This window comes from Apodemus sylvaticus, chromosome 16, assembly GCF_947179515.1.
Source record: "Apodemus sylvaticus chromosome 16, mApoSyl1.1, whole genome shotgun sequence".
Taxonomy (NCBI): Eukaryota; Metazoa; Chordata; class Mammalia; order Rodentia; family Muridae; genus Apodemus; species Apodemus sylvaticus.
The window spans coordinates 30,307,706-30,334,059 of NC_067487.1; the positions used below are offsets into that span (position 1 = coordinate 30,307,706).

At 45.2% G+C, this 26,354-nt stretch overlaps 1 protein-coding gene across 4 annotated transcripts in view; it reads right to left on the reverse strand.

Annotated features, from left to right (window-relative positions):
* Positions 1-8,236: 8,236 nt before the first annotated feature.
* Drosha (drosha ribonuclease III) overlaps positions 8,237-26,354 on the reverse strand; it is a 111,595-nt gene continuing 93,477 nt past the window's right edge. For all 4 annotated transcript variants that reach the window (XM_052159368.1, XM_052159369.1, XM_052159367.1 and 1 more), the window contains 6 exons: positions 17,937-18,078; positions 16,085-16,167; positions 15,885-15,988; positions 13,571-13,663; positions 12,809-12,855; positions 8,237-9,231 (listed from right to left, as the gene is read on the reverse strand). In XM_052159368.1, coding sequence (XP_052015328.1) covers positions 9,101-9,231; positions 12,809-12,855; positions 13,571-13,663; positions 15,885-15,988; positions 16,085-16,167; positions 17,937-18,078 — 600 coding nt within the window. In that variant the 3' untranslated portion in view covers positions 8,237-9,100. The remainder of the gene's footprint in view (positions 9,232-12,808; positions 12,856-13,570; positions 13,664-15,884; positions 15,989-16,084; positions 16,168-17,936; positions 18,079-26,354) is intronic.

Here is a 26,354-nt window from a genome sequence, read left to right on the forward strand (position 1 = left end):
TTTGTAAGGCATCTGCTATGCAGAGGCAAGTCCCCCACAGCCACACCAGTAAGGGGAGACTGGAGATTTGAACCCAGATTAGTGCAACTCCGAAGTTCTTGCTCGTAGCCAGCACCCTGCGAGGGCATCGGTTCTGTCACCAAGTGACACTTCCTGAGGGTAGTGTTCAAAAACCTTTGGGTCTGTGTGATGTCACTGTGTGGCCACGATTGAAGCAGGCAATAACAGCAGGCTGTCCCAACTTCCCTGACCTTTTCCCAGAAGGAAGGCTACACCGAGCGGGCAGCAGGATCGCCCTCGCCACTAACGTGCTGTGGTTCATTAAAGCCTTAGGCCTTTCTGATCCCCTTCGGATCTGTGCAAAAGGGGTCACAATCCTGGGCTCTGGTCTCAATTCATGTTTCCCTTTATGTTCGACCTGAGTTCTGTGATTTCCTTAGCATCCTCTTTGCTGCCTGTTTTAAGATTTCGACATGAGCGTGAAAATAACAAGGCTCACAGAGGAGCGCTAGCCATTTAGAAGCCTCCGAAGACTCTTTGGGGGAAGTCTAACTATTACCTTGAAGTCCATTCTTTTTATCTTTGAGATTTATTTGCCTTTTAGACCCTTTTACCTTAAGATATGCTTTTACATTATGACAAACAAGGCAGACTATTTCTGAAAATATTCAAACCCAGACTTCGATTTCCTTTTCATCTTAGTATGTGCACCGATTCTTTTCATGTTAACAGGACCACAGCTTTGCTACTTTCTGGGTTGGCTATCTATCCTGTTGGTCAAGACTCAGACCCTCCTTGCTACTCTCGCCCCAGCTCCTGAGAGCCCTGCCATCTGTCCCAGCCGCTGACCTCAGGCAGCAGACTATGACTTCTCGAAGCCTTGGTTTTCAGGTTCTTTTTATTCATAAAAACGAAGAGAAGCATTCTCTCTATCTCTTGAGTCGTTCCAAAGATTAAATGAGGCAACGCGTTTAAAGTGCTTAGAAAGCCATATGCTGTCATGAAAACACAGGATCATGCCTCTGGCCGGTACCAGCTTCAAATAAAGGGTTCATAGTTAAGGAACATGCTGTGTAAATTACAAAGGTGTGGGTGTGCAGACTAATTATCTGGAAGAATTCTGTAACTCCTTCATGTTGTCTGCCCACAAGGGATCACGCACGGATTCCTAAAGCGGGATTTGATGACTGGCCATTTTTAAACCATTATCATAGTATGTCTGCAGACATGGGAAGAAACCGGCCACTTTAAGTACAGCTGACTTTCTGGTGGTATTCCCAGTCCTAAAGCAGAGGTCAGGAAGTTATAGGCATGGATCAAATACAGCTTCGCCATCTGGTTACATCCTGAGCCAAGAATTTTTTTTTTTTTTACCTCTTAAAAGAGGTGAAAGGAATCAACATAATATATGTAATGTGAAAATTACATAGACTTCAAATTCTATTGTCTATGGAATGTTTATCACTAAAAATTGTACACGATTGTCATTTCTCTTAATACCGACATACTGTTGGCCCACAAAAGCGAAAACGTACTACTACCTGTCTGCTGAGTCCCATCTTAAAGTATTTATTCTGCTCCTGTATGTAAGATATTCTAAATCTTCAATATGAGGCAGTCATGCTACGTAAAGGACTGAATTTGTGCTGAGACCTTAACACGGAGATGATTATCTAAACAAAGGATTCTACTTGGGGAACTGATAGAGCAGAGGAGGCCCTTTGAGGGTTCCATCGGGATGGGAATGACCAAAAGGGATAGAGATGGAAAATACAAAGTGTTCAGTGAAAGAACATAGTTTCTCTGGGCACTGTGAGCCAGACATTGCTAGACCGGTGCCATCCTCGTAGCTCTCTTTGTGGTCACTGTGGCTATTGATCTCAACACGTGTCTTTATCCTTGCTGCATGTGTGAGTGAACCGTCAGTGTGTTACCAATGCAATCTCAAGATCAGGAGGCATATGGCGCCAGAGGGCTTGCATCTGATGACCCTTCATCAGCAGTTAGACTTTCCTCCTCCCTGTCCCTGTCCTCCCTTGATCACTCCCTGTTCTCCCAGCTCTAAGGTCCAGCAGGTTCTGGAAGCCTCTAACTTCCTACACCTGCCCTCTAGGCTTTCTCTCCCCTTTGCATGACTCTGCTTTGCCTGGGCCAAATTCACACACACACACACACACACACACACACACACACACACACACTACTTAACTCTGCCTTGCAATCTGCCTCCTAGGAGAGAGGGGTTATAAATAATATATTCGGTTTTCCCGGACCCTGAAAACATTGGGGAGTGAACTGCTACTTTGAAAGCCTTCGTTAGTGGTTTGGGGGTATTGGCAAATACTTCTGTCTGTTGATGGATTTCTTACCTATAAGATAGAAAGCAAGGCTGAGAAAAACAGAGAGATTCCTCTGAGAAATCAAAGTCAAAGAATAATTTCCTTGGCAACACTCAGGACCCAGTGTAAGGAGTTGACGGGGGGAGTATATGACTGGACCAGCCCAGAAAACCAAACCAAAGCAAAACCCGCAAGTGTTGGGTTGCGGATGTTCACACATCAAGGTTGTCCAGTCGTCGTCTGGGCTTTACCTCGTCTGTACTTTGCATTTGCCACTTGTTCTATCGTATTTGGACATCAACTAAGCTTCTGAATGAGGCCAAGGTCAGTGAGGAGCCCAGAGAGCTAAAGAAGGGGACGGGTGAGTGGATCACCAACCTCTCTGCCGTTAACAGCCAGGATGAACTCACGGAGCAAGTTTTTGATCAAGACCCGTTCTCATAGAACCTGAGAGAACCATGAGAGGAAGCAGCTGGCAGCCACAGGGAGAAACCACCAAGGACGGATTACCACTGATGGCTTCCTAACATGCGCCCTTTCTGGGGAGCATTCAATTTTAAGAACTCTAAAGTCCTTTAAGCAGAACTGACTTCTTAGCGGGTAAAATAACACTGATTAGCACAGCACCACAGAGAGGCCTCCGGGGTCGGATCTCACATCCCCTTTGGACTTTGTCTGCGGGCTGCTAAGCACGCAGGAGAAAATCCCCTCTTTCTGTGGCTTCTTTAGCCGCATCATTTGTGAGGCGATTGTTACTAGAAAAATACAACAGTCCGACACACTTGTATTCCTCTTATCTGAGACTCGTGAAGTTTCCAGCTGATCTTTGCCTGTGCCTGATTTTTCCAGTCACCCCCCAAGTCACCACGGTTAAATTAAAATAATAAAATAAACAAAAGAAGGAGCAGAGGGAGAGAGTCCCTTGTGTTACTCAGCAAGAGTTAGGTGATTTGTAAGTTTCTAAAAATCCTTCCAGCCCTGCTTATTTTGACAAAACTACTTAACACTTCAAGCAATGAACTACAGGGCATAAAAGTATAATCTGCAGAGAAAACCTTAATCCTCTGTAGTAACCCATTTGAATCTCCTCAAACACATTTCCTTGTGGAGGCCTAGAGAATTAAGTCAATTGTTTGATCTAAGAAGAAAGGCAATTAGGCCTCTCTCTTGATCTTTCTGCCTGGATTCTAGTCAGGGGCAGCCACTGTTCTCTGTAGCTGCAGGAGCGCCCTATTATTGTAATAACAGAGGTGAGCACTGGAGTTGCCACCATTAAGTCTGACTGTGTGTTCATTATGAGTTGTTTTATCGGGAGAGTTTCAAATCACGGCGGGCTAATGTGCAGCATGCAAAGGATTAGCTCCCGGATTTTAAAAAAAAGCAAAAACAAAAAAGTCCATTTAAAACTCTCCCCTAATATAAAGTAAAAGGACACGGTGATGGGACAGCTGGCTTCACTTATGTAGGGTTATTGGCAGAAATGGGGGAGGGGGAGGGTGCTTCTCTTCAAGGGGATGTCTCTGGGCCCTGGATTCGTGAGTCAGCAGTAAGAATTTAGCTGGAGGTGATTTGATTAAGAATTAAACTCAGAACAGCTCCAAAGTACTAAACAGCAGCACTTTGGTGACAATTTAGTTGGGAATGAAAACAAGATGTATTATAAAGGATTACATAAAATTAGATAAAGGTCACTGGTATGGAATGAAGTATATTGGAGAGGAGGAGATTGGAGACAAAGGGTGGTGACGAGGAAAGTCTTCCTTGACTGGTTTCTGAGACTGTCATTGTCTCACCACACTACCCGGCTTCTGCTGTGGAGAGGTAGGCAAGCCCAAGAGACAAAAGGCACCCTGCTTCTAGAAGGATTTCTCTGGGCTCCTGGGGTCTGGTCTGAGCGTCCACTTCGTGCTGAATTCAAGTGGAGATCCTGAGAGGAGTCATGCCGCAGAGGGTTCCAATGAATCAGTCCCTTTACCTCAGTCTCAGATCATCAGTCAGGAAGATGGTGGAAGGGAAGCTACATGACTGCTGAGGTAGTTGAGGCTTGTGCAAAGAGGAGCCCAGCTATGTTTATTTGTTGAACAGTAACAGAATCCACAGGTCACGGAAGGGAGCGCAAGAAGCCGGTGCTTCCCAGGTAGATTGCTGATGAGCTGCCCATCCGGAAGCTGTGGACTAGTGAGGGAGGGTAGGGAAACCAAGAGACACTGAAAACAGAGATTTGGGCCCATCCTGTTAATCCCCGCACTTGGCAGAGGCAGGTCGATCTCTCAAGTTCCAATCCATTCAGTGGGACCTTGAGGGGGTTGGGGGGAGAGGGAGAGGAAGGAGGGAGAAGAGGAAGGGAGACTGAAAGAGAATAAATTATGTGAGACTAGAATGAACCAGGCGGAGTCTAATGACAGGCACTTCATTTGAGGCCCAGGAAAAGATTGGCTGCAGTTAGTACCTGAGCTGAGGTCAAAAGGGAAGAAGCAATTAGCAAGGAGATGGTGTGTTGGGCAGAAAAAGGCCCTGGAGGGAAGAGTGTGACAATGTCGTGAGCTGGAGAGAATATAGACAGGGCTGGGTAAGGAGCAGATGCTTTTGATCGTGCCCGATTTTCATGCTACTGTAAGAAAGTTGGCCTTTACTCTAGAGGCCACAGCGAGGCCAGGAGATAACAAGTTACCACAAACTTAGCATCTCATAAAATCTGTAGCTTTCCTGACATAAAATTAACCAGTCCACGCACCTATTACAAAAAAAAAGAAAGAAAGAAAGAAAGAAAGAAAGAAAGAAAAGAAAAGAAAAGAAAAAAGAAAAGAAAAGAAAAGAAAAGAAAAGAAAAGAAAAGAAAAGAAAAGAAAAGAAAAGAAAAGAAAAGAAACAAACAATTGGGGAGAGGCTGTTCCTAGAATACACACTTGTCAAAACTTTCTAATCTCAAATCTAAAATTGAGGCTCCAGACCCAACCTAAAGCACACAGGGAAAGCGCAGGTGATGTCACAGGAAGCCAGTGTGGTGTGACTTAAAATGATACTGTGGAGGTTTGAATATGCTCAGCCCAGGGAGTGGCACTATTTGGAGGTGTGGCCTTGATGGAGTAGGTGTGGCCTTGTTGGAGGAAGTGTGTCACTTTCTGGATAGACTTTGAGAGCTTCCTCTTAGCTGCCAAAGGATGCTAGTCTTCTTCTGTCTGCCTTTGGATCAAGATGTAGAACTCTCAGCATCTCCTGCAAGCCTGTCTGGGCGCTGTCATGTTCTTGCCTTGATGATAACAGACTGAACCTCTGAGCCCATAAGCCAGACCCAATTAAATGTTGCCCTTATAAGAGTTGCCTTGGTCACAGTGTCTGTTCACAGCAATGAAACCTTAAGACATTGACCTAGTTTCAATTGGTCAGAAAAAAAGCAGTAGAAGACTCCCTGAGGTCAAGTCATCGTAGAGTCTACATCATGAACCTTATCTGAACCATTCCATGAGCCAGCCAACTGCACGTTGGAAATTAAAACAATTAAAACTTGTTGGAAATTTCATGGTGTCCCAATACTATTTTGGCTAAGTAAAATGTTTAACTTTATTTAAAGTCTTTTTTGTCGGGGTGGGGGGGTTGGGGGGAGTATGGTAGAGTCCACATAGTGGGAATAGGCCACACCTCTCGACCAGACTGAACCCAACCTTCCAGAAGGAACAAGTCACTCTCTCATAGTCCTGTGTGGCACTCAACACACCTTTAACAGTCGCCTCTTAATAGTGAGCTCCCTTGGGACAAGGACTTGGCTTCAAATCGTTACACCAGGATGTAGTATATGCCACAAATTCTAGTAAACCTCTAAATGCAGCGTGCTCGGAAAAGCCCTAATGTGTGTGTGGGACTGTCTCATAGCTGTCCATCTTAGCGTCTCTCCATCTGGACACAGGGATGTCCGAGTCACCCATAAAGATCAATGCAAGACACCTGTGAGCTGGTTCAGGGCCTGGCGACAGGCAAGCGAACGGTTCTTTTTATACTGTTGGGCCGATAAACACTTCATGACAGCCAAGTGCAGCTGCGATGGTGAAGGCAACATCAGGTGCAGGGGTGGCTAAGCCCCAGGTTCCAGCGATGGTAGACAAGTGTCCGTCACCTAGTCCAGACACTCAGCAGCTCCTGCGCACTATCCCAGACTCATAAACCCAACTGCAAATTCCTGCAAGATGCCCATCCAGGCTGGGCTGCTCTCCCTCCTGTCCCTACCCTGGTCACTTGGAACCCCGTCCTCTGCAGATGTGCCATCATTGGGCTGTCCTCTCAACCACACCCAAGTAACGTCCAGATGAGTTACTGCATGAACTTACCCCTCAGCAGAACTGGATGAAGACACTGACTCGGGGTGGAGCAGAGGCAGGGCTGGAGTCCGTGGTTGCCGCAGTCATTCTGCTCGGATGTGGCCATGACAAGAGCTATACTGATATTTTATAGACTTCATATTACAATGGGAAGCAGAAAAGGGTCAGAAGACTACAAGTCCCAATAGAGATTCTTATTCTTTTTCTTTTGCCTATATGTATGGCTGCAGGCCAAAAGAGGGCATCAGAGCTTATTATAGAGGGTTGGGAGCCACCATATGGTTGCTGGGTATTGAACTCAAGACCTCTGGAAGAGCAGCCTGCTCTTAACCTGAGACATCTTTCCAGCCCCCCAAATAATTCTTGAGTTCCTCCTCTTCCTCTTTTCTTTCTTCTGTCCCTCTATACATTCTTTTTTTTTTTCTTTTTGTTGTTGTTTGTTCTCATGTGGCACAGTCTGGGCACAAAATCCTAAAATTCCTATGTAGTCCCAGTAAAGATTTTTGGCTGGTAGGTTGGACTGGCTTTACTTTGAAACATTTAAGATTCATGAAAAAGCCTCTTGCTGCAGGGTGACTTGGGTTCCATCCCTGGAGTCACATGGTAGAGAAACCCCAAGAGTTCTGCTGACCCTAATATGTGTCATAGGACACCTCTCTCTCTCTCTCCAACACACACACACAGAGACGTCTCCTTTATAATTCTAAGTATATTCCCTTGCATTTTGGTTTTGCTTCTACCAATGTCAAGATATCTAGCAGTCCCACTTCCTGTCCTGCTATCCACTGCATATATAACTTAAATACGATGCTCAGACATAATTATACCAATGACATGGAAGACACGCTGGAAACAAGTGGCTCAAAATGAGCTCTTCTCCCTCCCCAGAGCTGGCCCCAGCTTCCTCAGAAAGTACAAAGCAAGAACATGTGATATGCATGTATACACATGTGTGCGTGTGTATAACCTATACATCTTTCAGTATCTTAGCTAAAGATGGTACATTCATACAGCCATTGACACTAACACGTCCATCACACCATGCCAGGTAACTCAAAAACATCAATGGGAACTGAATATACCACATTCCATTCACTATATGCTTGACTGGGGTGTGCCACCCCCCCCCCCACCGCCCCCAGGTCTGATGGGCTACACAAATTCTATGGATGATGTCATGAGGAATTTACTTTCTTGCTTGTGCTTTCTAATAGTTTCAAAGTTACAATTCTTTCTACTGCTAAAATAACCTTTGAAAACTTCAGTAACGTATCATATTATATACATAAGGAACACTTCCAGGTCCCTAACTGGTTCTTTCCAGTCCTCCTCATCTTAATTCAATGATGTCCTTTCAGGGAGACTCCCTCCACCATCCCACTTACGACTGCACCCTCTAACCTCCCTACGGACCGTGCTCTGGGTATGGGGTGTCCTGGGTTAGCACACGAGCCCCCTGAGGTGTGGATGTAGTCTGTGTCGTTCACGGCTGCATCGTCCCTGCATGCAGCACTGGAACAGTACCTGACACACAGTGGGCATTTGCTATATGATATCCGCTAAAATAGTGAATGAAAACAAATCTGTCTTACAAGTTTTGCTTTTATTAATAAGAAACCTCTGATGTTCAGTGTAAAATAACTTAAAAAACGTCCTGTCTCTTTACTGGGGGACCACAGAGAAGCTGCTTAGGGCTACGAGAACTTTTCCTCCCGACTCCCAGCCCTTTGTACCCATCCTCTACACGCAAAAAATTAAATACAACTTCAGGAGACTCTGAAACACCCCCAAAGTCTCTCTAAACCCCAGAAGAGAGAGAGAGAGAGAGAGAGAGAGAGAGAGAGCACGCAGCTGTTTCAGAGAATGTTCTAACTCAGCACAACAACGTCTTGCCTATTCTGACGACTCAGAGAATATGTAGGACTCTGACTGAGTCCTTCTCCCGCCAGAGTAACTGGATAGAGTAACAGGATTCTCTTACACAGGACTCAGTGCACTGCTTGGAATGGGTTAGCTTCAGGATCAGCACAGATGAAAGCCGAAAAATGTGACCAATAATACATATTTCAAGAGTAAAGCTGTTACCACAGGCAGGAGTAACAAATACCAAAAATACCTGGTAAAGTGAGTGTGTCCCCTATCCGCTGACAGTCTGAAACAGCAAACAGCAACCACTCCATAGGATATGCCTGCCTGGATTTTATTCTTTAAAGAGCAAAATAAAGGGGATAATCCGTGTCCACTAAACAGGACTCGAATACTCTGTAACAAAGACCATCCAGCTACAAACAGAACGTTCAATCATTAAGACAACAGCAGCAGCGTGGCTCTGAGTTTTATTTCAGTGGGCATACTTCATTCACCGTCTGTAGGAAAACCAGGCTGGGTCTCGATGGGCCGCAGTCACAGTTCTTCAGAAGCCAAGGTGGCACCTTTTCCACGCCTCCCTCACTTCTTGACGTCTTCAGCCTCCTCCGGCTCTCTCTCCTGATGCTCTCTTTCCCACCTCATCTCTTTTAGCTCTTGTCTGTATTTCCGTTCAATGAACCGCTTCTGATGAGCCATCTGGGGAAAGTTATCTGACACAAGGAGACATGTTTCATACTTAATAAAGGATATCCGTGGGTGCAGACGACAACAAACAAACAGACAGACAGACAAATATGCAACCAACACACATACAAAACTGTGCTTTATAAAACCAAGACTAAGAATGATTTCGTTTTACACTTTTGTTACACACACACACACTCACACACACACTCACACACACACTCACACACACACACACTAGAAGTCTGGATTGGTGTCTCAGATTCTAATTTCAATATCTGATGTATGTAAAACAGAGTAAAAACAACAAACAGTAACAAGAAAGGAAAGGAAAAAGGAAAGGAAAAAGAAAAGGAAAGGAAAAGGAAAAGGAGAAGGAAAGGAAAGGAAAGAAAAGGAAAGGAAAGGAAAGGAAAAGGAAAAGGAAAAGGAAAAGGAAAAGGAAAAGGAAAGGAAAAAGGACAAAAAGAATATGGGAGTTTATGGCTTGGAAAAGCTCAAGCTAAAAGCTTCCAGCAAGCGATGCTAGTACAGCCATGATTACAGGAGGAAAGTTTTCCAGAAGAGCAGAGCCGCATTCTAAGTCCCCACGTCCAGTGATCAATGCTATCTTTAGTGCACCATAAAAGGCCACAGCTCTGTCTGCACAGGTAAGTCATGTGGAGACCGCTGGCTGGGAGGGGAGGGCTGCCACTCAGGGGTGCAGTTAGGCTATATTTAGTTTGAGACCTGACGCTGTGTGACACAGAGACACAAGGAAAATCTGGACTAAGATTTAGAAACTCTCCATTTCTCTTTTCACAGGCAGCACAGCATTAGTGTGACCGCGAGCTAGGAGATCAAACATGGAATGGGAAACAGTCATTGTGTCCTTAGCCAGCAAACACGCAGACAAAGGTCATAAAGGGACCCCCCCACCCTAAACACGCAGACAAAGGTCATAAAGGAACCCCGCTCTCTGGAAACACCATGAGAAGGGACACAGCTCTGCCTGGCCAGCTAAGGATTATTCTGTATTTCACACCTGAGGAGCGGGATGGGAGGGGAGGGGAGGGGAGGGGAGGGGAGGGGAGGGAAGGGTGTGGCTTGTGAAGGAAAGCAAGTCTGTTTCCTTGTCTGCTGTATGGATGGCCAGCAGTACGACAAAGAGGGTCTGTCTACATGCACCAGGTCCTCAATTCTTGTTTTTGTTTTTGTTTTTTTTTTTGGGGGGGGGGGGCGCGTTTCGAGAAAGGGTTTCTCTGTGTAGCCCTGGCTGTCCTCAGAACTCAGACCTGCCTCTGCCTCCCAAGTGCTGGGATTAAAGGCGTGTGCCACTACCGCCCGTCCTCTTCAATTCTTTTATATCTCTTTTCTATAATGTGCCCCATCTTCACGACAGGTTGGAGACAGGGACAAAGTGGAAGAAAGCACTTGGAAGAAAGCAGAACTCCACTGTAAAGGCAAGCTTACGCTAAACAGGCCCCGTTTTGTCAGTAGATTTTACTGTGTAACTGAGCTCATATTCATAAAAAGTCCTACTGTTCACATCTACCCACGAACAAGCTTTCACAACACAGCTACAACTCTGTTCAGAAAAGTGTTATGACATTATGTAGTGACATACGTAAGTGTATGTTTTATGTATGTGCACATACACTATATAAACAGTGCAAAGCTTTCTACTCTCCTCCACCCCTACACTGCTGTGCTGATGGATATAAAATATTCCTGTATTTCAGTACAAGCATTTCCTATAGCTCTGTATCAGTCTCCAATGGCATTACTTCAACAGATACAAACATATCACATTTGGATATTCAGGAACTGGTAAACTATTGCCACTAAGCCAAATACAGCTCTTAAAGGATTTCTGTAAATAAAACCGAGACGTGTACATTTGACACTACCTGTGTCTGTGTGCCACGGTGTCAGAATTTAGTGTAACTGAGACAGATTATGACCTGTGAAGCCTAGATACGTGCAGCTGGTCCTTACAGAACGTGTCTGCCGACCCTTCTCATGCACCGAGAAGCATTCACTGGCTGTTAATGTGTTTCACTTTATTTAAATATCATGCTATTATAAATCAAGTTGTCATGCTTACTGCAGTGTGTCAGAATCCAAGTATTTCCTTAAGTTGGATTCCTAGAAATGGAATCAGGACCAAAAGGTAAAAAACTTCTTTAAGGATGGGACATAATGCCAATTTACTTTCCTGCATTTAAGCAATCCACTCCTATCATCCCCCTGGGGATGTCTGTCTCAAAATTAGTCATTTTCCCAGTACCATTTTATAGCTGACTATATGCATCAGAAGCAGGGCGTGGACTCTATTGTTATAACTGTAAAAAGAATCCCACTCTCCTTCAATAAATGATAGTGCATTTATACAAACAATCAATGAAAACATTCTCCGAAACAGTCAATGTAAAGCTCTCAGTGATGAGTCTACGGATGCCCGACCCTGGCCGGATGCTCGACCCTGGCCGGATGCTCGACCCTGGCCGGCGGTATTCGCTTCTGTCCCCACTAACCACCCTCCCTGCCTCTCAACAGGGAGCCACTTGTCCACCGACTTCCACTTGGCTGGGGGCCCTCTAACCCGTCCTGGAACTTCTCTCCAACCTGAGAATCCCGGGACGCTTCCCTCTGAGCCTGTGTGTTCACTGTCCTCGCTCCTTTCGCTGGTTCTTGAAGCACTGGCATACTGTGCCCACAGGCTCTTCTGTGAAGCACAAGAGACCTCAGAGAAGATCGTCCTGCACTCATGCCCTCGATGTGCAAGCCTAGGCGGCTCTCCACACTGTCAACTACGCAACTCCAGTGCCTTCAGCATGGGCCTTTCACTCTTGGGACCACCTATCTTCAGAATTGAATGCACCAACTCTAGACGTTTACTGTAGACCCTAAACACACACACACACACACACACACACATGTGGGGGGGGGACGGGACTCACACACTCGAAGTAACTACAATAATAAGAAAACACCAATGAAATACAGCACATCCACAGTAAGAAATAGCATGCACTATTAAGAAAGACTGAAAGGAAGCCATACCCTATACTATATACATGTATGTAGAAGTATGTAGTTGCCATCCAATTTAAATAAGACAATGGCTAAAAACTAAACAGAGAAACAAACAAGCAAAAAGACTCCCCATGTATACATTTATGCCTACATAGATTATTTTTTTCCAGACAGGGTTTCTCTAGAAACCTCACAATGTGGTTCCAAGTGACCTTGGGCCCTGACCCCCTGAATCTATCTCCCAAGTGCTGGAGCTACACAGGCATGTGTCACCAGGCCTGGCTTATGTCACTGCAGGATGGCTTATGTGATGCATTATATCGTCGGAAATGGAAGGCCACTCAGAGGGGAGGGGCCTCTGCAGAGCCGAGCTCCATGTGAGAGAGGAAAAAGAAAAGCACACATATTTGCAATCTGCTTTATACGTGGCACACACTCTACTGTACTCTGTATGAAGGAAAGTTATTAACAAAGTAGGATCACATTCTATCAAAACGTAACCATGCCTCTACTTCTGCCATTTTCCTTCCATAAAATCCGCACTGCATTATGAAGGTGTGATTCTAGAAAAGGAGATGGGCTTACATTTATCAAGGGCATCCATGGCTGCTCCCATTTCTGCCTGCTGAATGCTGTGGAATAAAACAAAGGTGAGGTGGACTTTAAAGGTTTCCTTCTTCAAAAACACAAATTATTAATGCTGATTTTCGTATCTAGTGCATAAAATTTCATGTGATTACTTCCACCACACACTGAATTGCATGGCTGGGAACACACACAGGAGCATGCACAAATGCCTTTTATTCACACAGAGCCTCTGTAAAGTATCGGCTCCACACTAATACTGCAACGGAATGTCTTCCGTTTATATTCCGGCGGAAGTATTTCTTAAGTCTTACTCCATATAAACATTAAACATGAAAAGGATAAAATACAGAGAGAGAGACACGGGCAAGACATAGATTATATATATAATTCTTTTTCCTAAACTATGGTATGCATGCCCACAGAGCTCACGTGACAGGAAGTGAGGTGTAGCCTAAGGCTGTCACACACACCATGGCGTCCCTCACACACTGCTGAGGCTGGACTCAGAAGGAACTGACTTGTGTAGCAACAGATGCAGTTTTCTCAACAAGGCCGACACCCTGTGCGACCCTGTGTGCCTGGCCCAAGGCTAATTACAAGTTTCTCAGTTGGCACAGGAGGAACATCAGTCCTCCCTCGGGATTCATTCCACTCTAACTGAAGACACTTCACATTCTGATCCTGCCCCCCAGGCTGCAGAGGTAGGAACCGTCCTGAACAGACACAGACTCCGAGACATTCAGTGTTTTCTGCTCATACCTCGGTCCTTTCCCACAGCCTATCCTTTCTCCCTTGAAATAAACAGCCACAGTGTAGGTTCTCGCGTGCGATGGCCCCACTGTCTGCAGAGTCCTGAAACGAAAGGACATTACTTATGGTACAATGCTCAATTATTTTGCTATTATATAAACTGACAAAACAAAACAAAACAAAACCAAAACAAAAAACTTTATTCTTACTGCCAGAAAGAAGAATGTAAAAATAACAAGAAATATGAAAAAGGAAGTGATTCAGTTTTTGATTTGCTAACCTAACAAAATTTAGAGCTTTAAAATAGAAAATTAAAAAAAAAAAAAAAACCCAGTGCATTATAGTTTTATATTTTTCTCAAATAGGAATAGTACCCAAGGGGCTCACAGTTAACTATGTGATACTTTAAAACAACTTCTAAGTGTGGGTATTCTAGTATCACATAATTAACAAACTTTTATTATGAAGAATTGAGGGCTTTAGTTTGTTATTATACAATGCTTATCACAGCTAATAGCAATAAATGTGTATTAACACCTCAAGACATGCCTGAATGGTTTCACACCCTTTATGGATTCCGTCTAATGTCTAGTACTTTACCTAAGAGATCAGAAAATATATTTACTTTCTGAAATGACTGTGATCATTTCAGAGATATGCCTAATGGCCTACAACACAACCACTAAAACTAAAGCTGCAGGTACTCTGAACTTAATGACAAGGTGCAGATTTCAAATGTAAAACACCGATATCTCATGGGAAAGGGAAATTAAAAGTAGCCAAGAATGATAATGGAATAAACACAGTCATCAGGAAGATCATGTAAAGCAACCCCACCATCTAGATAACAAAGAACAAAGTCGCTGTGTACTTTGTGGGAGGATTGATGGCAGAGAACACAGCAATTTCCTTTCTGTTTGCATACTCAAAGGTGCATTCCGTACAGTGGTACTTACTAATCGTCCCTGTGTTATCAGACATGTACCTTCGTCATCACTGACCCTCAGTAATCACCTTGATAGGGAAATTCTTTGATTCAATCAGACCACATAGCTTAGACGTTCATTATGCTTATTAGACAGATCAATAGGCTGTTTCTATTTAGGAATTTTCTCCAATAAAGAAAGCAGTTTCATACTGACAGCTTCTTGTCATGAGGTGGCTAGTCTTCTGGTCTTTGTTTTACTATCAGCAGAAGAGCCTGTAAACTGTTGGGAGGTTTGGTGGGTTTTTTTTCTTTTTAATATTTTTGAGCTAGAAAAGCCCAAAAGGAGGGGCTTTTTGGAGGAGCACACCTGCATAAATGGGGGAGGGGGGGGGAGGTTTAGAACCTTCTGTTCCCAAAGGAATGGAGTAAACAGTAATTGAAACTGGACTTTTTTTTAATTAATAAGAAATGCATATATGTGTACATGTAAGTGTGTCAGAACGCAGTCCAAGGATGGAGTCAAGTGAGAATTCTGAGTGTTTGTGAGAAAACGCCAAGCTCTTGGAATATGTTTGTGTGTCCCTCCAAGATGTGGCAGACAGGAGTGAGTTTACTTCGGCTGTTGTCATTCTTGTGCCTCTGTGGAGCCCTGTGTGGCTTGTCCTTGAGACACAGTGCTTTACTCACGTGATTCTTCCTAACCCCAGAGTATAAGCTGTCCGATGCTCTGAATAAATCTGGCTACTGCACAAGACTTTAGCTCTCATTATTAGGCCCCCACTCTCTCAGGTTCACTCCACCAACTAGAGAGGTAAGCATGTGCGGGGGCCCAGGGGCCAGAGGAGAAACTGATACCTGGAGCTGGGGGTTGAGAGCCGATGTGGTGCTGGGAACCGAACCTGGGTCTCCCTGCAAGAGCGGCACTGCTGAGGATTTCTCCAGCCCAGTGTAACTAGATTTTTAAGCATTCCTCTCCAGCTTAGGAGACAGCCTTTCAGATGACAGAGGCTCAGGGGAAAGTACAAGTACTGCCAGGAACAACACACAGTCCATCACTCCTATATGACATCAGACAAATAAAAACCTGTACGCAAGAACTATTACTTCATGTGTGGGCCTAAGAGACAGTTCAGGGGCAAGAGCACTTGCTGTTCTTGAAGAGAGTCTGGCTTCAATTTCTGGCACCCACATGCAGAGACCACAACCATGACCACATCTTAAAAATCAGCAAGCACTACACCTGAATTGCTACCCCTTGATCTTGTATCGTAGTGTATACAGATGGGAGAAAGCAGAGACAATCGAGATGTGCCCACTTATATAGGTGGGAGCTAGGACCGAGAGCTTTGGGTTCAGTGGAGAGGCCCCTGCATCTGGCGGACAGCGAGCACTCACTTGTATAAGGGGATGTCCGGCTCCTTCCCTTCTGTCCTCAGGGTCAGGCAGCACTGCTGCAGCTGCGACTTGGGGTCATTCCAATCCTGATTCAGGATGAACTCCTGTGGGAATCCCCCAAAGCATTGAGTAGTGTGTTTCGGAACAAATGCCCCCAACCCCGACGCAAAGCAGGTGCTGATGGAGACGTGAGCGCTTACCTTCAGCCGTGGAAAGAAGCAGACGTTCATGAAAGTGTGAACATATTCCAAGTCCTTGTCAATGTACAGCGCTGCAATAAATGCTGAGAAACAAATGTGAAATGAGCAACCCACTGGTATTTACTAGAAACGGCACGCGCTGAGCGTCCTTCCTTATTCATCTTTATATGTAATTACACATATACATTCGTGCTGACACTGGGGGGGGGACGGCGAGCGGCAGGACTAGAACGTGGATCCTCCACAAGACTCGTAAGTGCTGAGCCGCCCAGCTCTAAGGGCTAAGCTTTTAAGCAGTATTTTCATGAGGCTTTTGACTTCTAGACACCCTTTTCTTTTAAGCACACCTATTTCTTTTTTCTTCAAATAAAACTGTACCCTTTATTACTACTATCAGAAGCACCAGCACAGATGTGTGCTTAGGATGAAAAATCAGAGCGCAGACATCAAACTGCCCTTAGCCAGTGGCTAAGAAAAGTCTAAGTTTCTCCTAATGCTGCGACCTTTAACACAGCCCTTCATGTTGTGGTAACAGTCCCCTCCCCCAAGCATAAAGTTACTTTCATTGCTTAACTGTAAATTTGTTTCTGTTAGAACATAAACACTATGGTGTTAGGCGACCCCTAGGGTGAGAGCCACCGGTCTACAGTCTACACCAATGCTGTAGTGCGGAGAAGGGACTGGACCTGGGAACGCGGCTGACTTAATGTCGTAGGGAGGGAGCTGGAAGCGGCAGTGGTGGAGCACAGACAATAGGGACAAGCTCATCCCAACTGCATCCTGAGACCACTCGTGTACCAGTTCCATGACCAGAGAAAGAAGTGAGAACATTCAAAGATCTGACCTGCCCAAATGAAGAAAAACTCAACGACAACACAATAATTTATGTAACTGAATTATTAAGGGACAATTCAAAGGCGGGCTCACTTAAAAGAATTGTAACCAAGTAGACAAATGGTGCATTTATTTAGAAGACTGCAAGAACCACTTATTGAACTAAAATAAAACTGGCAGGGCCACCATTCACTCAGCTGAATTTGACTTCCCTTCACGTGCCTTGGTCAGACTGCCTTTATAATCCGTAAATGCGCGGGCTTGCACAGTAGGCTTTAATATTGTACATAACTTGGATTCTGAAAAGTACTAAATCATAAAAAAGCTCTAAGGCCCAGAGAATATTCTAGTTCTTTTGAAGTAACATTAGAAATAATAAAATTATTTGTATAATCCCTTAATTAGCTATAATGGAATTATTTATGCTTCCAGACCATATCAGAAAATGAAAAAGATGGTGTCTGTTTAGAGAGTTTTGTTCTCACTCAAAACAATAGGTGGCCATTTTGGTATTTAGTGAATAAATTATCCTTTTTCCTATGTCCCTTTATGAAGGGTGCTGAGTAGCAAAACCAACCAGCCAATCAAAGCCACTACTGTGATTCTGAATAAGTAATCTTTACATCGTGTCAGTGTTTCAGACAAAGGGATTTGATGACTACCCCTGAACACAGATCGAACAACAAAAATGTGTTATTCACATGGCTCAGTGAAAGGCAAAAATAGACAAAACACAAGAACAAAGGAGGTTACTCAGACAGATGTGGTCATCCACGCCTGTAATACCAGGAGAGAGAGGCAGGGGTGCCCTGCACAGGAACCTCAAAGCTAACCTGAGCTATACAAAACATTGTAGAAAAGTAGAAAACAGAGAAAAAAGGTTCTTTAGCTAGAACAACAGCATCCCCATCACCACCATCACCACCACCACCATTATCATCATCACAAAAAGAGTTAAGCTCTTGTTGGTTGAATTTAAACCTTGGACATGCCAGCTGCACACGTAGATAGGACTCACATTCCAAAAGGTCTGCCAGAGTCTTGGTTCTCAGGGCCACAGGTCTCTTGGTTTTGTCGTTGGTGATGGCGTACTCTTGCATACCCAGCTCCTCTGCTACCTTGGCTTGAGTTCTGTTGTTCACTAAGGAACTTCGTAACAACTGGCGAAGAGGAATTGGCACATGGTTAGAAACCACAGCAGCTGTGGTCTCTCTCCTGCTCCTGTGTTGAGCCCAGTCACCCACAGCACACCACAAAGGCACAGCAGTCAAGTGAGGTCTAAGTCCACTCTCCTCAGGTGACTGCGACGGACTCCAAATGCTTCCACTGTCTCCCTAATGACTCACCCACCTCACTACCTGAGCAGTTAGATACCCAATTACTTATTTAACCGAGCAGTTAGATACCCAGTTACCAATTTAGTAGCACTGAGCAGGATTTGGGGAGGGGATACACTGTAATCTATTGACTACTGAAAAGCTCAAAGCTACCAGGTCAGGAAAAATCATTTTACTTAAATATAATCTATATTCAGTAAATTACACCCCTTTTGTGTACAATTAGATACAGTTTGAAAACCTTACCCATTTTTACTACCCCAAACAAATTTCCCATATCCTGAAATAATCACTCTTCACCAATGATTACAGGGACATCCAGCAATCAAACCTGTTTAAAGTTGTCTACAAGAAGTGTATTTATTTCATAACACAGGTCCTAATTTTGATATTACATGACTTAGGGAAGAGATGTTTCAATATTATTAAAATACCTATTTGCTTTTATAATTATTATCTGAAAGATTTATATTACATACCCTCTATCTCAGTCTTTTCATACTCAGACCCTTTATCTTTATTTATATTCTGTGTATGTGCTGTGTGCATACATATGCACTCCATGTGTCTAGATGCCTGTGGAGGCCAGAGGATGCTGGGATTCCCAGAGCTAACCGCAGTAAGCCTCCCCACAGAGGGACTAGGAACAGAACTCAGATCCTCTACAAGAGCAGCGCGCTCTTGAAACCACTGAGCTCCGGCCCCAAATTTCAATTTATTTATAGATTTCAACCTCAGGAATTCAAAACAGAAGTGTCTACTAGGCGTTTGAGACTGCTAACAGCCTTCCGAGGAGGAATATTCACATAGTGATGGTAGACACTGCCTAAACATTATATAATTGATCCATTCCAGGAGTCCCTAAACCAAACCCAATGTAAGTATTTAACACTCTGGGAGGGAGATGGGAAAGGAGATTAGGGAAGCAGGCAGATTCCATGATGGGAAGTCACCAAACTTTAGAAAGCTGACATAATTATTCCTGATCCCTAAAACTCACGGGAATAACGCACTTGAATCTATGTTTCCTTACCAGAAGCATAAACACAGCGTTGGCTTCCTGACCACGGGACAGGCGGAAGCAGTCACACTGGCATACCAGCCGCCACCGTTCCATGCAGCACTGTGTTTATTAGATGCAGGCTTTATGCTCTACGGCTCCACCGTGTCAACAAAGCTTATGAAAATCAAGATTTATTCTTGAGGCTTGATAGTGAATCCTCACAATAGATAAATAAGGAACAATATGTTCTTAATTTGTCTGACAATGACTCACGAGGAGGGAAGACAGCTTGATCTCCATAAGCCTTGCCTGAACTGAATCTCAGACTGTAACTCTTGGCCTGCCTCTGCTCTATTTTCATTCCCAATTCCCCCTTAACTTCAGATTTTCTTCAGTATATTAGTCCTTTAAAATATATGCAAGTTGTTTTGCACTATTTAACATATAGTAATAAATAGACATAAATTAAAACCCACAAGGAAGCTTAAAAAGTAAAAGGCCAAATGTGACATGACAACATGACCCAAACAACAGAAGCCCACGTTACCAACTCACAGAACCCAGGAGACGGAAGTGCTATCTTTCTGTGGTTTGGATTTCAAGTTGAAATAGACCCCACATAGTCAGGGCGGTTACTCTGGGAGTAAGGTAATGATGAGTCCGTTGAATGCATGCTGTGGGCAAGGAGGGAGCTTCCCGGATGCAGTCCATGGAAATGGCATGTTCTTGCCCCAGGACAGTGGCCCGGTGTGATCGAGAGCACACACAAGTGAGGACACTGCTGGCCACCAGGCCACGGGGCCCCTTCCAGTGCCCAGCTCCTCCTTCAGGGCCAGGTAGCAACACCATTGACGGAAGGGAAGCAGAGTGGATGGAGACAAGAGTTGCTTCAACTGGCTTTGCTTTAAGACAAGCCCTGGCAGGTCTTAGAGCAGTGATGTCGCTAAAAGTGAGGTCTGTTAAGTTCTTGCCAAAGACTCAGAGTAAGAAGCAGGAGTCGGCGAGGAGAAGGAAGGAAAGCAGCGATTAACCTTACTTCCTTCCTTACTTACTTAACTTTGGAGCATGAGGTAAAATGAGTTAAGACTTTGCTCTCTACCTAATCATGAAAGCCCAAATGGAGGTTCATTAAAGTGACAATTTCCATCTGTGTCCTCAGCTGAATTCAACTTGCGAATAATCTACTCTTTGACAAAGCACGGGTACAGCGAGGCTCAACGGCCACAAAGCCTGTGAGGTTCCGGGGCTAGCACAGCAGCCTGTGGGGCTCCAGGGCTAGCACAGTAGTCTGGGAGGTTCTGGAGCTAACACAGCGGCCTGTGGGGTTCCAGCGCTAGCACAGCGGCCTGTGGGGTTCCGGGGTAAACACAGCAGCAGTGCGGGCTGGACAGGGTCTGCACTGAAGGCTGAAGGTCCAGCAGGAGCTGTAGCATCCTTTTAACACGCTTCAGAAGGGACCCACTCCTAAGAAAGCCACACAGGGATCAGCCATGCCAATCACCGTGCTGACGGAGATGTGAGCACAGACTCAGGACTACACAGCTGCTCCTCTTAACCAAGCTGTCCAGAGAGGGTGACCTAGAAAACCCCTCTCAGGAACATTCTCGCCAACCTCAACACCGAAGTTGAAGAGGCTTCTCCAGTCCTGGTGCCCACGTCTCTCCAAAACACCAAGGGACCAGAATTTTGAACTCTGCACTAGGGGGCGCTTGCTTTTTGAAAAGGGTGGATTCTGATGAACATTGAATTTGACCTAAAAAAGGCTTAGGGTAGTTAATGGGAAAAATGGCTGGAGGGGGTTTTCTAGGAAAATTAAAACATTGTGGCAAAAGGAGGGACCACGATACAGCAAGGTGACCATAGAGGGAACTAGAAAAATAAAAATAAAAATCAGAGCCAAGTGAGGGGAGAGCTGATACAAGGAAGGCCACCAGGAGACGGAAGGAAGTTCAATGTCCCTGCAGAAAATAAGGAATCCCCAAAGGGCGGTGGCAGGCAGGACGCTGCTACTGTGACTGCTATCTTCCACAGCGTGGTTATCTACAGCAGCAGCAGCACTAGGTAAGGTCTGCTTGCTCCTCAGTAATAGGGAAGATTCTAGAGAGCCGCAGACTCCCTCTAGATTTCATTTTAATACAAAACCTTCTAGATGTCCTTTTCCTTGCTGCTTTCCAAATCCTCCCCTTTACCAAAGAGTAATAATAATCTATCCTCAACGACCTTTCCAGCCCTCAGTGAAGTTTATTTCTAAATCAGAAACAAGAAGAAGCCCAGCTGAGGCCTTTGTAAACCTGACAAAAGGACCCTTGATGCCCGGCACAATGACGACGGCCAGATCATAGTCCAAAGCTCAGATTCTGGTTCTGAGCCTTTAAGACGTTCCTACAGTCCCAACAGAGACGTCTCCCACAGTTACGTTAAACTTAATTTTCCATAAGAACATGAAGATTGATATCCTTCCTTTAAGCCTCTGGTTCTAGGAGGAAGCCATACTGGGACATATGCTACCCAAGAGGGCCACCTAGTGCAAGGCCATGGAACAGATTTATTATTTTGAGGACTTTAATAGAAGACAGTGGAGAGAAAGCCAAGTATACAACTAAAATTGACAGTGCTATGCCACACAGGTCTTTTATACTGAGCGTGGGAGCTAGGTGGTCTCCATTTCCCATGATAATTAAAGAAAAGGCACACAGATGAGAGTCGGCAGAATGCAGGTCAGACACAAAGAGCCAAATTATGTCAGTGATAGAGAAATCCTGTCGGGAGGCTGGGGAATCCATCTTCTCAGAGCGCTGCTAGATAGGGTACCTGCCTGCCTGCATGATTTATCTTCGCCGCTGTCAGGAGGCAGCAGGGCAGGATGAGATCCCCGCTTCTTAAGCCTGTTTGTAATCCCTGCTGTCTCTCCTACCACCTCGCACCGTCCCTCTAAAACCAGGTAAAACACTTCCACAAGTTCATCTCGCCTGCCGCACACTTCGCCCCGGACACAGCGCCTGACACACAGCGGGCGTGGGATGAGCAGCTCCTGTCAGCTCAGCAGTGGAGAGAAAGGCTCCTGTCCCACCCTGGGTGGGGCTTCCTCCTAGAACCAGTGCTAAAGGGCGATCAGTCTTCATGCACTTATGGAAATCTAAGTTTAACGTAACTGTGGGAGACGTCTCTGCTGAGACTGTAGGAACGTCTTGAAGTCTCAGAACCAGAATCTGAGCTTTGGACTATGATCTGGCCGACGTCATTGCGCCAGGGACCAACAGTCCCTTTGTCAGGTTTACAAAGGCCTCAGCTGGGCTTCTCTTCCTTGTTTCTGAATTTAAACTTCAGCGAGGGTGAGAAAGGCCGGTAGGGACACCTAAGTATTTGGACATAGAAAGTGCCGTAGGACAGGCACGCTGGCCTGAGCGTGCTTTCTTTGAGGTTCTCTCTCTTCACACTGACCTCACCAGGGAGGCTTACCCTAAGAACTTCAGTGTACCGACAGACATCTTTCCTAGACATCCCAATGCGAGCTTGACTAAGCTTGGCGTCTGCACCTGAGCCACAGTCCTTCCTGAGCAGGCCCTTCAGTACTCTCTCGGGCAGGGTAACTAACCCTTTTCCTCAACAACCAGCAAGATGTGGAAGACACAGTTACATTCGCTCTTTTGTTTTCAGTCTTTAGAAAGTATTGTGTACCCAACCAGCTCAATGGAAGGCTTTCCAACGTGATTAACTGCCACTCTATGCCTTTAATTACAAGAAGGAATCGATTTCGGCCCTTCCAAAGCAATTCCTGTAATCTGCACACCTCATTTTTTTTAATCCTTAAGCATTTCTAAGTCAGTTTCCAGTTCACTTCTCGACATGTGAAGCAACAGGCCATTTCTCTACAGAGCCCCACGCTCTGCCCTCGATGTGGCATTTGTTCCCTTCTATAACTCCCTACTCTGCCTCTTTACCAAGTCCCTACTGAGGACCCAACATATGCTAGGGACTGCGGGACTGGAGAAGAGCTACATCACACTCTTACAGAACTGCTGGTCTAGTGAGGTGTACTGGCTGGTTCTGTATGAGTTATCACAGGGAGATCCAGCTGTAAGCAATTAGTGATCAAGGCAGGACGGCCCCTTGTGGGCAGTGCCATCCCTGGGCTGGTGCTCTTGGGTTCTATAAGAGAGCAGGCTGAGCAAGTCAGGGGAAGCAGCCAATAAGAAACATCCCTCCGTGGCCTCTGCATCAGCTCCTGCCTTCTGACCTGCTTGAGTTTCAGTCCTGACTTCCTTTAGTGATGAACTGCAATGTGGAAGTGTAAGCTCAATAAACCCTTTCCTCCCCAACTTGCTTTTTGGTCATGGTGTTTGTGCAGGAATAGAAACCCTGACTAAGACATGGGGGTAGGCAAGTTGAAAGAGAATAGCGCTAAAATATTCTAGCAAGGGCTGCAGGGTTTAAACTTGAGTGGACTCAGGGGTCAGGTCAGGGCTGCCAAGTGAAGGAATGTGAAAGGATACTCAGCAACACGGAGAGCCAGGTGTAGAACGGCCTCCAGGCAGAAAAACAGCATGTGTGAAGGCAATGGTAGAACGCTCTGGACGGAGCAGGCTGGCGCAGAGAGGAAGAGCGCTGGGCGCAGGGCTGAACAGGAAGAGGAAGGCAGGACCACTAAGAATCTTGCTGGTTCCAGTCACTGCCCAAAGAGGAATCAAAAGCCACCAAGCTAGGCTGTATGGATGAATGAATTGATCATTCATTCAAAGGCTTTTCTGAATACCTATATAATAGGAATTTGCCAATCAACAAAGATTCAGAATAAAAGACCAGACAAAATATTTTCAGTTTATACTCTGATGGGAGAAGACTAGTAAAACATATACCCTGCTTGTCCTAGGGAGAAAATGGAGATACAGGTCTAAGGGAAGGAAGGCAGAGACAGGGGGAGGGGGTAATGTCAAAGGAGGCAAGGCTTTCTTCATAGGATGACTAAACAGAGAGCTAAAGGAGATGAGGAACTGCCTACAAGGATTACTAGAGAAGAATTGGCTGTAAGGATTACTAGAGCACAGGCTACGTGCCTGATCCCGTAGGCCAACGTCAAAAGGCTGAAGCAGCTAAACACCTTTCTCTTTTACCCTTAAGATGGAGAGAGAGAGAGGACTGATGCAAAGGAGACGAGTTACCTGGCTGCCCTTTCAAAACGATCCCTTTAGGGTTGTCGCTCAGTGTTAAGAGTACCTGCTTAAGACATACAAACCCTGGGGTTTAATTTCCCAACACTGGAAACAGAATTCTACATACCACACCGAGGACAGACTGGAAAGGTGGAAAAGACAGGATCTGATGGGAGAGGAAGGCTCTAAGTCGGACAACAGCACTGGCCCTGAAGCTTTGCTCACACACAGAATTAATGACGAAGGTAGAGTTGACAGGAAACAGCAGTGTCGGGGAGGTGTAACAGGAGAGAGACAAGAGTTAAGGATGATCCTAAGGCTTTCGGCAACTGAAATAACAGAATAACCTTTATGGGCATGAAGAATACTGAGAGAAAAGCAGGGCTGAGGGTGGAAACTGAAAACTGTTTTGTTTTAGACGCTTTAGTCAGAGGCACCTGCTAGAAATCTAACTAAACATTTGCATGATCTTACATTCTAGGTATTTGAGTATTGCTATATTCCATAGATGAGTCTAGAGTATGAGGAGATTTGGCTTTGGGCATAAGTCAGGAAATAGCAAACAGATGTTTTCGAAGTCACAAGACAGAATGAGATCATCTAGAGTGCAGAAGTCAGAAGAAGGGGAAGGTCTGACAACTGAGGACGGGGACAATTTCAATGGTAGCAGATTGTGGATAATCGGCTAGTTGGTGTAGTCACCGGAGAACTGTTACAAAACACCTCTCGGCTCAAACACAGAACATGGATTGGATTGGGGTATAAGTTGATAGAAAAAAAAATGACCTCATGCCGTTCTGAGCTCTGGGCCTCCTAAAAGACTTCAGCTTTAAACTGTCCATCTCTTAGGCTGAGGACAAAATGTGCCCTCAAAATACCAAGGAAAGCTTTTCAAAGAGTAGCAGGTAGTCTGGAGGAAATCTGGGAACCTGGGAGCCCACGCCTCTTGCAGAGGGATGCCCCACTACCCTGTGCCTTGTATGACCAGAGCCTCATCCTTTACAACTTTGTGTTACTGCTTCTAAGTGGCTCTCCTGTCAGTCACACACTCCCGGTACACCTTGCCGGCTATGAAGAACTCCCTTCAGAGATCCAGGTGATCAGGCCTGGGAGGACAGCTGTCTGTGATAGCGATCAGGTAGTAATGAAAGGAATACAGAAATGGGGGGGAGGGGTGTCTCCAGAAATATAGGAGTAACACTGTTAGGACCAGGGAAGAAGAGAGGTCAAGGGAAGATACAAAGACGACTCTGAAGTTTCTGATACACAGCATGGGATAGCTGATACTGTCAGCAACCCATTACTCCGGGAAACTTCAAGAAGACGGAGGTGGAAGAGTATTATATTCCACCTTGGCACCTGACACTGGAGCTCAGGATAGAAGTAAGCCTGAAGAAAGCAGCTGCAGGTTTCCTGCCAGGAAGGTAAACTTGCTGACCCACGTGGAGTGGACTGTCTGAGAGACAATATGTTAGCAGACGTGCCCTAGCAGTGACCTCTTAGATGCTGACATATTTCCTAGCTGGGAAGAATAAGCTGAACATGCTACGGATGCTAAGACACAGTAGTTAGGAAGAGAGGTATGGAAAGATCCAGAATACGGTGTGACAGAAGCAGTGGAGATGCCATCAAGGAGAGAGCTTGGGACACATCCTCTTTGTCTTGCCAACAGAGCTGCTGGCACCACTCATTCCTCTCAGAGCTTTCTGTAACAATACTTTATAAAGCCACCATATGGATCATAGTTTTATCATTTGCTACCACCAGTCTAGCAAAAAGCTCTAATTTTAAGACAGCAAGGCTGATAAACTCATTTGTATGAGATGTACTTCTGCAGCACCCATAATGCCAGCATCAGGGAGACATAGGCAGGAGGGCTGCTGTGAGTCTGAAACCAGCCTGGACTGCAGAACAGAACCATGTATCAAAATAACAAAACCAAAGCA